This window comes from Ornithodoros turicata, chromosome 7 (assembly GCF_037126465.1).
Source record: "Ornithodoros turicata isolate Travis chromosome 7, ASM3712646v1, whole genome shotgun sequence".
In the NCBI taxonomy this organism is placed as follows: domain Eukaryota; kingdom Metazoa; phylum Arthropoda; class Arachnida; order Ixodida; family Argasidae; genus Ornithodoros; species Ornithodoros turicata.
The window spans coordinates 49,620,717-49,634,565 of NC_088207.1; the positions used below are offsets into that span (position 1 = coordinate 49,620,717).

At 44.1% G+C, this 13,849-nt stretch overlaps 3 protein-coding genes across 7 annotated transcripts in view; 1 reads left to right on the top strand and 2 right to left on the bottom strand.

Moving 5' to 3' along the window:
• Positions 1-6,156, bottom strand: part of LOC135401406 (uncharacterized) — a 21,181-nt gene extending 15,025 nt beyond the window's left edge. Inside the window, exons 1-6 of one of the 4 annotated variants that reach the window (XM_064633802.1) lie at positions 6,119-6,156; positions 3,924-4,228; positions 3,195-3,391; positions 2,859-3,082; positions 1,537-1,791; positions 428-736 (exon numbers count right to left, since the gene is read on the bottom strand). In XM_064633802.1, the coding sequence (XP_064489872.1) occupies positions 428-736; positions 1,537-1,791; positions 2,859-3,082; positions 3,195-3,391; positions 3,924-4,192 (1,254 nt within the window). In that variant the 5' untranslated portion in view covers positions 4,193-4,228; positions 6,119-6,156. Of the gene's footprint in view, positions 1-427; positions 737-1,536; positions 1,792-2,858; positions 3,083-3,194; positions 3,392-3,923; positions 4,229-5,542; positions 5,603-5,710; positions 5,991-6,118 lie in introns of those variants that run through there. The other 3 variants (XM_064633804.1, XM_064633801.1, XM_064633803.1) reach the window with 3 other exon arrangements.
• Positions 6,069-9,831, top strand: LOC135401407 (WD repeat-containing protein 25-like). Of its 2 annotated transcripts, XM_064633806.1 has the most exons (6): positions 6,069-6,232; positions 6,311-7,050; positions 7,588-7,754; positions 7,809-7,946; positions 8,408-8,545; positions 8,651-9,831. In XM_064633806.1, exons 1-6 carry the CDS (start codon positions 6,183-6,185, stop codon positions 8,867-8,869), a joined length of 1,452 nt encoding a protein of 483 aa, XP_064489876.1. In that variant the 5' UTR covers positions 6,069-6,182; the 3' UTR covers positions 8,870-9,831. The 2 variants fall into 2 exon arrangements, with proteins under 2 accessions (XP_064489876.1, XP_064489875.1); XM_064633805.1 differs by having other exon boundaries at positions 6,231-7,050.
• Positions 9,560-13,137, bottom strand: LOC135401408 (G2/mitotic-specific cyclin-B2-like). The gene is made up of 8 exons (XM_064633807.1): positions 12,984-13,137; positions 12,445-12,555; positions 12,285-12,386; positions 12,042-12,215; positions 11,689-11,850; positions 11,387-11,623; positions 10,580-10,825; positions 9,560-9,980 (listed from the first exon to the last, which is right to left on the bottom strand). Exons 1-8 carry the CDS (start codon positions 13,005-13,007, stop codon positions 9,873-9,875), a joined length of 1,164 nt encoding a protein of 387 aa, XP_064489877.1. The 5' UTR covers positions 13,008-13,137; the 3' UTR covers positions 9,560-9,872.
• Positions 13,138-13,849: the final 712 nt, after the last annotated feature.

Below are 13,849 nucleotides of genomic sequence, written 5' to 3' on the forward strand. Positions count from 1 at the left end.
TAAGTTTTCGCCAAGTACCCAGACAGACCATGTGTTTTTTCAAAACAAATATTACAAACATACAACATTTCAAAAAGTAAGAAACAAACAAATACATATTACAGTCAAACTCCTCTACAGCGAAACTCAGGGGACAGCAAAAAAAATTTGCAGTAAAGGTATTTTCGTTAAAAAGGATGTCCATTATTGGACCTATAGGGCTCCAGCGGGACTGCAAAAAAATTTGCTGTAGTGGTATTTTCGTTAAAAAGGTGTTCGCTATAAAGGAGTTTGACTGTACATATAAAAATTAAAAATATATAATACAAATATACAAAATAAACAAAGATTACAAATAGTATTACAATATATTACAATTATTATTATATATTACAATTATTACAAACAAATATTACAAACCAAGACCTGCTACACTTCCGCTACGTACCTGGGCAGACCACGTCTTTTTGATATCTGCTGCAGATGAGCCGAGGAGTCTCTGGAGCAAGGGTGCAGCATCCTTGGGCGCCTGCATCGACACACCCTGCACGGTCTCAGACTCCTGCACCTCTATTTTGACGTTTGCCTGGCTCTGCTGTTGGCTCTCCTTGCTTTGCACAACAGACGGAAGCACGGGTGCCTTTGGAGCCAGAAGTAAAGGAGCTTGGTGTGTTGTCCATTGCGTAGTGGCCCCAGAGTGCCTGTCCTTAGCCGCTGGGAAGGCCACCAACTGAAGCTGGGGCGGGAGAGGAATCGCCTGACAAATTATTGAAGATCCCAGTTAAATAATGGCTATCATGGGAACGGGGGGTGGGTTACGACAATGCAGTGTGTGCTGGGCATCACTTTGTGTGATGGAACCACAACAAGCACTTGGGAGGTATCCTACATGGAACCAATTGACACTGAATGACAACAGAGGAGATCTTAAGAGATCTCTTAAGAGATTTAAAAAATCTACCCCAATTTTCTAAATTGAGGGGGGGTGGAGTAAAAATCGGGTAAATAGACATGTGCTCTAAATTCATGCGAATTCGGGTGGAAAAACTTCCAGTATGCTAAATTTGGGGAGAACTGGGGCTCAGTTACTCGAACTAACTCTGGTGGTTCGATACAAAATGTAACTGCATTTGCTGCCAAACAATTTAGTGCGCATTCCTACAGACGTTGCAGTGAGGGCAAACGGTAAAAATAGGCTTTCACACTAAAGAGGCAACCTTCGATTCAGGGGTGCAAATTCAGGGAAGAATCGTGTTAAACCCTAAAACTGTTAGACACAGCCAAATACAGAGCATGTTGCTCTTAACAACAGCCCTCAATCTACAAACTGACAATGGAGCACTTGTATGGTAAACAAAAAATGAATAAGAAGAATAGAATTGGCTGCTAAAATAGCAAAATGCCAGTTCCATTTTATTTTTTCAATTTTGTGCATAAAAAACCAAAACAAAATTTGTTCTTGTGTTTTAAAAATTTGTTTTGTTTTGTGCTTTAGTTTTAAAGTGTTTCGAGCACATTGCAAATGCCAGGTGGCTGCAACACAGAACGGAACATTACCTGGAAAGGCAGCAGCGTGAGCGCAACTGAGGCATGGTGGTTTTCCTTGTGTCGCCGCAAGGAGCGGGCGTCACAGTAGCTCTTGTCACAACCTTCCACGTCGCACTGGTAGGGCTTCTTATTCCGGTGGGTAAGCATGTGCCCGTTGAGGTGGTCCTGACGCTTGAAAGCCTTGTTACATAGGTGGCAGACGTACTTGCGCTCGTCTGAGTGCGTCAGCTTATGTTTCGTCAGTGCGCTTGAGTTGGCAAACACCTGCACAAGGAAGGATGCAGAAGGTTCGCACACACAAAGTCACGTGCAGTTATTTCAAACCTCAAAGACCAACTCAAGGTGTGACAGGCACTGACCGCTAACTATTCATTTTGTTTCATTCGAATTAATTCATTTCGTTTAATTCCCCTAAAGGCCCTGATGGGCAGATTCCTGCGAAAGCCCTTTCACTTTTTTATGTAGTCTTTTTGATCGTTTATGTGGGTGACGTCGCAGAAATTTGATGTAACATTTTTTGGTGTTACGGTTTGGTATAAGGTTATATTAATTATATTGCTAAGTGGAAATTAGGAGTGACAGAGGTAAGGTAGCCTCAGCAGGTTAGTAACTAATTTAATGTGTCCCACGCACGAGCGGGCTGTCGAAAAGCTATGTAGACGATGATGGGGATGACAGCACTGACGTAATCTCGCATTATAAATGCAATTAATTTAAAATTGAATGTATTTATTAACTTAACAAAATCAAATTTATCAAATGAAATAATCTGAGAGTCACCAAAGCAAATTCTATACCCAAAATGGAGGGGACAGCCCACTAAGTTCTTCCCGTACAGGATCAGCCCTCACGAGTTTCCCAATAGGACGCTCTCACAAGTGCCATGGCATAAAGGTGAGGAGGCACTTCTGAAGCCCTTCGCAAACGAGTCCTTCAAGATATACTTAGAGCCTGAAGTTTTAGGGTTTTACACGATTCTTCCCCGAATTTGTACCCCGAATTGAAGGTTGCCTCTTTAGGGTGAAACCCGATTTTTACCCGGCAAATTGCCCTCACTGGGATGTCTGTAGGAATGCACTAACTTACTTGTTTGGCAGAAAAATGCAGTTACATCACCGTTTGTACCAAACCGCTACAGTTAGTTTGAATAACTGAGCCCAATTTCGCCCCGAATTTAGCGTACTGGAAGTTTTTTCACCTGAATTTGCACGAATTTAGTGCACACATTTATTTACCCGATTTTAACCCCCCCCCCCATGTAGGGAAAAATATTTCCCGAAAACTTCAGGCTCTAGATATACTCAATAAAGAAAACAATAAATAGCACTAACCTTCCCACAAACAGGGCAAGGCTGTGTGGAAGGCGACCTCCCATTGCCTGGAGTCGGGCCTGGCTTAATCGTTGGCCTGGGCCCCAGCTGTTGCAGCGCCACCTGGACCGCGTGCACCTTCTCCTCCGCCTCCTTGCTGCTCTCGTCCTGCAGGATGGTTGTTGTTGTTGCAGCAGTAGTGCAGGACGAGGACGCTGGCACGGAGCGCTCGATTTCCGACGGCCCTGGAGAGACACCGTTGGCACGATAAGGACGTTATCGCCGTTTGCAAACTTGGGTAACTTTCAATTACCCACCAAGCGACGCACCGACGAACAAGGACGGGAATTCTCTTACCGTCTGACATGGAGCCGAGTGCCGATCCTGTGTCGACCGTTGAGAATGTGTGCGGTGAGAGCTGGAGCTCCGCGTCTCCGAGAAGGTCGAAGTTTGGGTCAGACGGATGTCCTCCTTGCTGATGTGGCAGCCGGAGAAGCCCGTCAAGGTGCCCAAATGGCACGTCGAAGCCCCCTTCTTGCAAAATGTCATGTTCACTAAAGGAAGGAACCACAAGAGAAGCATACACGCCACATTGCTTATTGTGAGCAAAATAAGACAATTGTATAGGGTCTAAAAAAAGATTGGAGGGTGGGGGGGGTTATTTCAGGAGCTGTAAAATAAGGTAAAATTATGCAATGCTCAGTGAAAAAGCATAATTTCAAGTTGTTTTCCACTTTTTTTTTTTTTGAAAAAGAAGAGAGGGAGAGAGAGAGAGAGCGTCTTGTGCTTCAACTCAACACTGAGAAGCTGTGCTGAAAGCGCAGTGCTTTGTGTTCTCCGGTGCCTGTATTTGCATTTTGACGAGTTCGTTTTCTTTTTTTTTTTCTTCTTTAAGTTTTACCGTAAGTAAGGAACTAATGAACAATTATGCAAATCTGGGGCAGAAATGGGTTCTGCCGGGTTTAACCCAGAGGCAACTTTTAACTTTACTTTAACTTTACTTTAACTTTTATTAATTAACTTTCAATAACACTATTAATTAGCTTTTACGTATATCAAAAGTTAAATATAATCGAGAGTCTATACCTGTAATCGATGGCACTAAGCATGGCATCCCCGGCGTGGCCATAGTTCCGATGGCGCTGAAAGCCCGAAGCGACGAGGGGGGAGAGGGGTGATGAGGCGTCGTCCGAGCTCTTGGGGACCCCCTGGCTATCAGTCTTGGGGGAGAACGGTCCTTCGGTGAACAAGTACAGTCCCTGCTGGCCGTCAGGGAACGGCAGCCCAAAACTGGAGAAGTCCACAGCCACAGAAGAGGGCGGTGGTGAGGGGGGAGACGCCTCGAACCCCGACATACTCTGCCCCTAACATGGGGCCACCAGGTCCTTCATCTGAGGAGGGAGAAAATTAAAAAATAAACAACTTGACAGACTGTCCGATGCAACGTGGAAGAGCAGCCAACATTGAAAAGCGTGTACCCGTCACTCTCCCAAGCAGCACAACATCTTGGCCGATATTGGACCAATATTGAGCCGGTATTGCCGATATTGGACCAATACTGGGCCAAGATGTTGTGCTGCTGGGGCTGAGGTTGCCCTCTGTCCTTGAGAACATTTTAGAAAGCTAATGCTCACTGTGCATTATGTTTGCATTATGTTTGAATTTGAATGGAGTACTGTCGTACATGACGAAAAATATATAAAAAAGAAGCCAGTATTAGATTTTGAACAGATACACAAGCTTGACGTCAACCACTGCACCCTTGCCTTGTCAAAGCAAGTATCTGTTTGGCAATGCTTAACCAAAATAGATAGCGGCCTGTATGAAGATACACAGGACACTTAAATTACGAATGATGTTGGGTAACAGGATAGGGCACATAATGACTGATAAGCTTACGGTTCCACAGAATATGAACTCCTTGGAACCACTTAAACATGTGGAATTAGTTGCCTGCAATAAAACAGCATTATACGCATGAAGTTGACTTGCAGTGTGTACGCTAGCGTCCTCAGCTAATACAGAATATATCAGCTGTACGTAAAAAAACAGGATGCTTCGCCCCTTTTTATAGCTGGGCAAAAGTACGGACTTGGGCAAAGTTTCTATTTTGCTTTTCTGTCTCGGGACACTTGTTGCTGACAAAATGGCAAGTGACGGCTATGAAATATAGGCAACAAAACGAGTCCTTGTGGCGCGTTTGGAGTGTTTGGTTTAAGATGAGTCAGAAATAACCATAACCAGTAACAGATCAAGTAGAAATAACACTAATAGGTCCAGCTTTTGCATCATTAGCAAGATGTTACTACTACGAGACACTGAACAAATTGGAACGCGAACGACATCTATTGGACTTACACTCGTCAGGTAAATTATAAAACGCCCGAAAGTGCTGTCGCAAAGCCAGACCGCACATATCAACCGGCCCGTTAGATTGTTCTGTCTGTCTGTCTGCCAGCTGACGCCATCATAAACCAAGATCTCAGGGAAGCGGTGAAAATTCCGAAGCTGAAAGCAGTGCAATGCATGCATGAAATCTCACTTTGTGTTCACTTTGAGAACACAAGCGTGCAGTACTGCTACAACCGCTGCAATACATCTTTTTCCGTTTCACAGCCGTGCAAAAACGCTCACAGGAGGGGGAAGGTCTGCGATTCGACAAGCGCAGTTAATGCATACTGATATCGAATCATGCTTTCACTCACACACGGTCCATTCAGTCGTGCTGCGATGATATTTTGCAACGCCAACCTTGAATATTGTTACACCACCCCCACTTCACTCCCACTCCTCCGGACAAAATGGTGCATATGCACTAAAGCACCACGAAACGGAACTTCCGATCTGTTCAGTGCACTTTCACGGGTACTTACTTTCAGTGAACTGGCGCAGCGCACCGCTAAAATAGCACAAGTGTAAATAATTGTTGCAGTGATAAGTTGCAAAGGATTGTCAACTTTCCGCCATTGAACGCATTTCTGTCGGCCAGAATGTTGCATACATAGGAAGAAATAGTTCCAAGGTCGCAACCTTTGCATACTCCTTCGGTTAAATGCGTTGCATGTGAAATTCTTCCCAAATTTTGGAGAGGAAAGATTCCTGAAATAAAATTACGAACAGATGGTTTTGCGCAGGAGTACGACGTACACCCGTGTGCGCGTTTACGCGCGGAGATACAGACAGAAGAAAAAGTTCGATATGGCAAAAGCGCATTGCCCTAATAAGCTCCATAAATGATACGATTCTGTGGTCGCTTTAGTGATTCTTTGATAAGATCTTACCATTTGGGCCACGCACTTTACATATGCGTGCGTTAACGGAAAACATAGCCAGTTTGCAACAGAAATGTGTTCATGTACAGAAAGGCATACCGTATATGTCATTGATATATCCGAGTAAGACAGAATGTATTTTACATTTATTTTAGTGCATTTTGGAAAATTCAATTGTAATGTTTCGTCCTTGCACTGCAGTTCCCGCAGTTCCTGCAGAATTCACTTTTGCGGCCGCTTGATGGCGGCACTTTGTTTGTTTGTAAACAAGCGCCAGCTAAACAACGTGGTGGAGGTGATGTCGGATTCCGAGTCCAGTGCAGGCGAAAACCCCGACTTTTTCAGCCTGAACGTAGAGGACTGGAACAATGAATTGCAGGAGAGAGCGGACCAGGAATACTTGGAGCTTCAACATACGATGACGATTAAAGAAAACGCCCACGCATTAACCGACGCAGTGATGGGTCCTCGGCGATATGAACCCGGAGAATTACCAGCAAAAAGAACAAAAAGGGACCACACTGAAGAAGAACTAAACTTTACACGTTCAATGACAGTCACTGCAGAACACACTAGACATTGTCAAGAAAAGCCTGAACGCAAGAGAGAGGAAAATATGCTTTTGGATCCTGCAAAGCTTCATCAAGCGGACCTGGACAGCACCAACGGCTACACGGGAATACCAAAACGCTGTTATCGCAAAGTACAAGCACACAGGAAACCTGTAACATCAACGGCTTGGTCAACGAAAGGCTACGGTGACTTGCTGATGACATCCTCGTTGGACGGCAGTGTCAAACTTTGGAGTGAATTGGGCAAACGTTGTGTGTATGCTGGATGGGCAGCAGCCGGCGTGCGATGTGCACGTTTTTCACGCTGTGGACAAAAAATATTCAGATGCGGCTTCGACAGAAAACTGGTGCTTGTGGATCCCACAAGAGGTGGTGCAATTTTTATTATGAAACAGAATAACAATATCCTGATAAAGATAAGACTTCAAAGGCGGTTCTCAATGAAAAAAGCAACAAAACACTTACACAAAAACCATTTAGGTGTTTTTTTTTTTTTTTCATATGACAGAAAACATAATTTCATCTCCTCCCCACCACCACCATGATATATAATGAGAGAGAGAGAGTGTGTGTGTGTGTGTGAATGTGCCTCAGATTTATAGACAGATATCTCGGTGACAAAACTACACTGACACAAAATAAGCTTTACTCCATCCAAAATTGACATGACCATTCCAATAGCATGAAGTTCTGTCTAGGACGATGAATGATGTGATGCTTTTGAGTACTTCATTTCACTAACACAATTACCAATATTGATTGAGGGGCACACACACACTGACTAACATTATTCAGAGCGCTTGGTTAGAACGGAAATAATTCAAGTTGGTTAGTATGAAAGTTCTGTGCCCCTTAAGGGAGTCGTCCATAACCTCGTCAGTGCTTATTTTTGACATCCTCTTGCAGATGCTGCAGTGTACACCGCAAACCTCAAGGAGACGCCTTCATGTCTTTGCGTTGACACCACGAATGAGTCGCTAGTATTTGTCGGATACAATGGAGGCGTTGGGCTATGGGACATTCGACAGGAGCCTCGAAGTGCTGTACTCGTGTACGAAACGCATTGTGGAGGGGTAAGTGCAAGATGGAGGAGCAGGAGGGTGGTAATCTCTCTCATATTCACCCAGGTGCTTGACATATTACTGATCAATGATGGTAAAGAACTTGTCTTCAGCGGAGACCTGGTAGCACGTGATGCTAGTCACACAGCACTGATGGTGTGGGACATAGCATCAAGTGCCTTACTCTCCAATCAAGTTTATCAGGTAAGCAGTGGGTGTCTGTCGTATGTATTCAGAACACGCACATGTACACCAAAGACGCTGTTTGAGGATTTTGTGCTACATAAGGCAATTAGGCAAACGTTGTCATGGTATGACAACACCTTTGCTTCTGTCGTTTTAGGATGCAGTGGAAAAAAGATACACAGGAACACGATTGTATTTCTCTCTCAAAAATTTCCTAACAAAAACATACAAAAATTTAAAGAAATTTACCTGATAAACATGCCTAACAAAGCAAAGCAACTGAGCAGCCGTGGTGTCAACTTCGTTCTTCCTTGTGTGTTTCTTGCTGCATTCAACAGTATGTCAAGATACCAGCTACCCCAACTTCGTACACTTGTGCCTAACAAAACATACAAAAATCTGCCTGACAAGCGTGCTTTGATTTGTCACTTCCTGCGAACTATGGTTGAACAAAAAAGTCATTCGTTTCGTTATACTAGGAACGGTACACATGTCCTAGCCTCGAGCTTCTCTCGCCCAAAAACTTTGTGGCCCAGACCAATGGGAACTACATCGCCATCTTCAGCACGGCACGGCCGTACAAGATGAACAAGAGGAAACGGTTTGAAGGGCACAAAGTAAGTCGAAGCCTGTTCCTGAAGACATTGCTAATAAAGTGGGAGCCAACTTCCCTGTAAAGAGTAGGTGGGAAAATAAAATAATATTTGTGCACAATCTTTTAGGTGGCAGGTTATAAAGTTGGATGCTGTGTCAACTCTGACGCGTCGCTTCTGTGCAGCGGTGATGCTGAGGGGCTTCTGCACTTCTACTGGGCGGACTCCTGCGCTTTAGCAGGTGTAATTCAGTTAGACGGGAATTCTCCAGCCACACACCCAGTATGGCAAAATGGATCGCACCTGGCGGTTGGTTGCTGGGATGGATCATTACATCTTTGCCAGTAGCTCAGACGAAGTGTTATGATGAATGTTGCAAACAGGCAAATATTATTTAAAATAGAATGGGCTGCCTCATGAAAATGTCTCTGACCATACCATCAATGCCAGGCAAAGTAGCTAAAAAAACAAAGAGGCTGGCAAGTTATTTAAACTAGAAAATAAAATTATCCTCAGCTTTGTCAATGCCACATGTCTGCAGTTTCCTAGAGCACAAATTCTTCAGTGGAGTTAATCATTTAGTGTATCCACTCCCTGCAGCAAAGATAGGCTATTGTGCTGTGCCAAATACCCAGAATATTAAATTTGAAACTAGGCTATGGAGAAAAAGTACTTGTATCTGAGCGAGTGGTACATTGCCCTGGTATGCTGGGCCAGTAAATGGTGTTTTGCAAATGGCACCAGACGTAATTGTTTGATCAGCCCTGTCAATCCAGCTCCGTCCATTTTAAAGCTCTAATCAATCTGACATGTAAAACCAGCTACCATGAGAAACAGATAAGATTGCCTGCACCTATGCTATGTGGAAGATCATGGATGAGACCCAAGAAAACACCAAGTTTGGCCAGCAAAGAAAAAGAAAAAAAAAAAAAACGAACCTGGATGTAAGCTCAAACGAGCAGTGTGCTGGCCTGCACACTGCTCTTGTGTTTGCTACCCAAGCTCAGGCAATTTTCTTCGTTAACTTTGAGAAATTAGTTGTTCTTAGATAAAATACCTTTATTCCTTCGAAAAGCACGTTAAAATTCACTTATGAAGTGTCCACAATGTCTGTACAAAAAGGGGACAGCAGAGGCATGGCATGAGAGGTAGACAGAATGAAGGATGCTTCCCAATTGATGTTGTACAGAACTATTTCTGTGATGCCCCAAACAGATCGTTATACGCGATGAAACAGCACGGCTCGTGATTATGTGAACCGACTCTTAGTCCTTCACTCGTCTAGACACACACACACAAAAGAAAAGAAAGCGGAATAATCTACTACAATGATCTAAAACTGAAAGGTTAATCAGGGACGTCCATACTGGGCAGCAATCTCCTTTATCTTTGAAGGCTGTAGCTGTGGATGGGTGCTGACAGAGTCGAACTGTGGGCTCCTGTACTTGTTGTAGATTGCCTGCATAGAAGTAAGATTCCATGGATAAAACTGACTTCAGCTGTCACTTACAGCACTTGCTAGAGGTGGAAGCAGGACACTTGGACAGCGGGTCTGCTTTCCTATAAATAGGGTGAAATGACAAAACACGAGAGGCGTATGCACAAAGTGCACATACACCAGCGCAAGTCAACAGGACGGTAAAAATCAGGTAGTTAGGGTAATACTTGCACGACAATGCTGTTAAGCAGAACTGAAAGAAAAACAAGGTCTGTAACCTGTCAAATACAGTTACATGTACCCAGGATGCATGATTATCATCACTACAGACAGAAGAGGTTTTAATAAATGGGTGTGATAAGGAAAGGCAAGGTCATGTCACTATGTGCAGGTTTTTAAGAAGGGACATTCTAAACATGCCTGTATGCGTGCAGAGGACAGTAAAATGAATGCAACCTCAAGGTATGAAGAAACTAAAAAGCAACACACGTTCAAAAGGGGATGACATTAAAATAGCTTCCCCACATTTGGCTTAGGTTACGCAAATTAAACCAGTACACACAACATGTCCGAGTCATGTCATGCAATGTAACAGGAAAAAAAAGGAGGGATTGTGTCACCTTGTGAGCTGTGGTGCCAGCAGCAAGTATCATTCGGCACATACGCTTTGCAACAGGTGCCATTTGTTTCTCCGTGTACTTGCTGTAGTAAGCAAGGTCTTTCGTCCAGTTCCCCGCCTTAAGCAACTGGAGGGACAGCCAGAGAGCTGCTGCAGCTACCAGGGACGGTCGGACATGGGCCATGTCGTACTCCATTATTGTCAGCTCCATGAAGTACTTGGCCATAGAGTGGACAGAGAAATCCACCTGCAGATGACAAAGGGTTAAAGAATTAAGCAAGGAAAACAAACGGCATATCTGAAGTCAGGTAGCAGTGCAGGATGTTGCAGCATTGTCAAAACATGCCAAAGGCACTCATGCAGCAAATTAGTAGCTAATGTAAACGCATGAACGGGTGGTCGAATCGCTAACCAAACGTTTCTAAAATGACTGATGGGCTAACAGAATACACTAGTAGGTGAGAATGTAATTGAAGGGAGGGAACCACAGAATGTATTGATACACATTACATCAATTAGGAGCAGAAAATTACTGTAGAAGTGTTTTTCTTCACTCTGAAAAATTCTTTCCTTTTTTTTTTTTTTTTGAGAGCGCCAAAAATTCATGAATTTAAGTACCCACGAAGTAGACACACTGTCGTCATCGAGAAACCATGTCTTCCACCAAAACGTGAAAATACGATCCACGCGAAACCAATGACTTTTACAGTACATGCAAACAACTTAGGAAATCAATCTCACAGCAGTGATCAAGACCTGGTTAAAACAGATCTGCTTGGGTGTCATATTGCTACACCCATGAACATACCATTCCTGCTTTGGATGCACGTCGTAGAAAATGTAGAGGAAGTGGCCTTCCGAGGCTGAAGTTAAGTGCCTTGAGCATCACAGTTTCCATTTTGAGCAGGTCGGACTTTGAGAATGCGTCGTCGGAAATGTGAACGAAGTCGTCCACGGCTGGCACGTACATTTCCTCGTACTTGCACGCAATGAAAAGTGCAGTCGTTCCCACGAGCTGCAGCTTGGACCTTGATACTTCGTTTTCCTTGTGAGAAGTTAAAGGTTTAAAAATATATAGCCGGACATATGGCTTATGTATTCACCCCGTACCTGGAGGTACCTGTCCAGGACAGCAACAGTGAGGTACAGGGTCTCTTGAAGCAAACGAAACCTGGCATGGACTTGCACGAGCCAGTTTACAAGAATGGCACGCATCTCCTTTGTGACTTCACGTTTTCCAGCAAGAAAGTTTGCTCTGATAGTGTATTCCAACTACAAGGAATGAGGCAGGTTAAAGTTAGGGGCAGTTTGAGACTTCATAATATATGTATGATTGTAGATATTGCAACAAACATACCACAATGAAAAATAAAGTTTTTGTCAGAAGTCTTATGCGTTAGAAATTTCCAGAGTTCATTACCGTGGTAGGGAACATGTGCAAGTTCTCTGCTTTGTATACTTGCCTCCAACTGCGAGAGGTAGTTAAATATCTCTTTTGCATACTGTGCGCACAGCTGGGGATTTCCCTGATCATGCTCATCAACATCATTGACATCATGTGGCAGCAGTAGAGAGGAATAGGATATGGGTTCCGATTCTTCCTTGACAGAAAGCCTTGCAAGTGGTGGAAGTATTGTCTGGAAAGGCAATATGGTGAACAACTTGGAAATATCACGCATCAATGGGGTGGGAGGGTCTGCACTCACAGTACTTTGCTTCAACTTCTTCCCTTGTAGTTGTGATGAAACAGCCGAGCTATTCGCGTTCTTACATACTACTTTGTCAGTGGTTTGCTTCAGAGAATTCGCCTGAAATGAAGAATGCACTACAAGTGCTCTTCTGCTCAGCTTTGTTAGCACGACTAACCCTTCTCACTCCCACCACGTTTTTGGCAGCCAACGGTTTTATGCCTACTCGTGGAATCTGAGACTGTGGCTTTCCAAGTGTAGCAGGCCTTGCGTTTTCTGAACATAGCACCTGAAAGAAATGCGTAGCATGCGAGGACGTCTGTATAAGTACACGATGCCACACTTCGAATGCCTAAGAACACGAGGTGGTTTGCACCTGAGTCTTGCTTACGTCCTTTGGGGCAAAGCAAAATCGAAATGTCAGCTATGTTCAGCTATGTTATTAGAAATGTCAGCTATGCTCGAGCGTATGTCAGCTGCCTTGGGTACATACAATGTGTTACCTCTCCTAGCCTAACGGACAGAATTTCCGTATCTGACATAGTTCTGCTGCTTTTGAGTCCTAGTTCAAGACGACATCATAGGGAAGGAAACGTTGGGCGATAAACAGCGTTTATTTACACTGTTGCACGCGTTTTTCACATATGACGCAAGAAAACGTTGCACAGTGCACTAACTAGTCTGTTGTTGGGAGGGGGCGTAGCATATGCAACTCACCGGGCGTCCAAGATTTGTAGCCATGGCGTGACGTTCCTTTATAATTTCGGTGCCCAGGGCCCAGTGTTCACAGCGTTTAGCACGCCACAGCAGGTGTACCAACAAAGGTCCACTTACCGTGCTTTGAACTCTTTTAAATGGCCGCTTTCCGTCATCAACACTCAAAGCTAGGATCGCGATTGGCTCTCGCATGATGACGTAGTGTTTCCAGTATTTCCTCCCAACGCCATCTGGAGATCTGGACGATCGGCTGATGCAGTCGCAGTGGCGCGTGTTAGGTGTTTGGCAAAAAAGAACTCTTGAACGCTCTTAATCGCGCGCGTACAAAGAAATGCGAGTGTAATCGTCAAGCTCCAAGTAGACTTTAGCACTTTGACTTTTGTGCGTAACGTGGTAAGGTGACGTCAGAGCCACGCATGAGTTTCGGTGTTCGCAGTGCCGTTTTACAGCTCGTCTGGAATGCAGGCTTACATTGATGCAAACAATTGCATATTAAACTTGAGACTACACTGATCCACGAATCCCGAAGCTTACCTTCTACAGCTGCTGCGATTTCAGCTTTACTCCGTCGAATCCTTCGTTCATCCACAGGCCCATTGCTCGACTCTCTTTTTTGCATGACAGTTTTATACCTATGTCACTCACATTCAAGTGTTCAGCTTGGTCCAGTTCACTCGTAACCCCTTCAAAATGATATAACTATTCATGGGGAACATGAATGTTCTGCCCCACTTGTGTGCCACCTGGCCTCAGGCTCCAGACCGACATACACAAATGGAAATGCTGCGTAATTTATCATCATGTCACATCACAGATGTAGATGCAGCTCTTACTGAAGCACATTGCTGTATATACTTTATTCTCAT

Bases quoted from the DNA above. Each gene is read 5' to 3' on its own strand.
- LOC135401408 (XM_064633807.1), bottom strand. From the start codon at position 13,007: ATGGCTACAAATCTTGGACGCCCG. The intron at 12,216-12,284 runs GTGAGTGCAGAC...TTGCCTTTCCAG, and splicing joins AGAAGTTGAAGCAAAGTACT to ACAATACTTCCACCACTTGC. The intron at 11,624-11,688 runs GTACGGGGTGAA...ACTTCTCACAAG, and splicing joins TCCTGGACAGGTACCTCCAG to GAAAACGAAGTATCAAGGTC.
- LOC135401407 (XM_064633805.1), top strand. From the start codon at position 6,243: ATGTATTTTACATTTATTTTAGTGCATTTTGGAAAATTCAATTGTAAT. The intron at 7,051-7,587 runs GTGGTGCAATTT...ATCCTCTTGCAG, and splicing joins GCTTGTGGATCCCACAAGAG to ATGCTGCAGTGTACACCGCA. The intron at 7,755-7,808 runs GTAAGTGCAAGA...ATATTCACCCAG, and splicing joins ACGAAACGCATTGTGGAGGG to GTGCTTGACATATTACTGAT.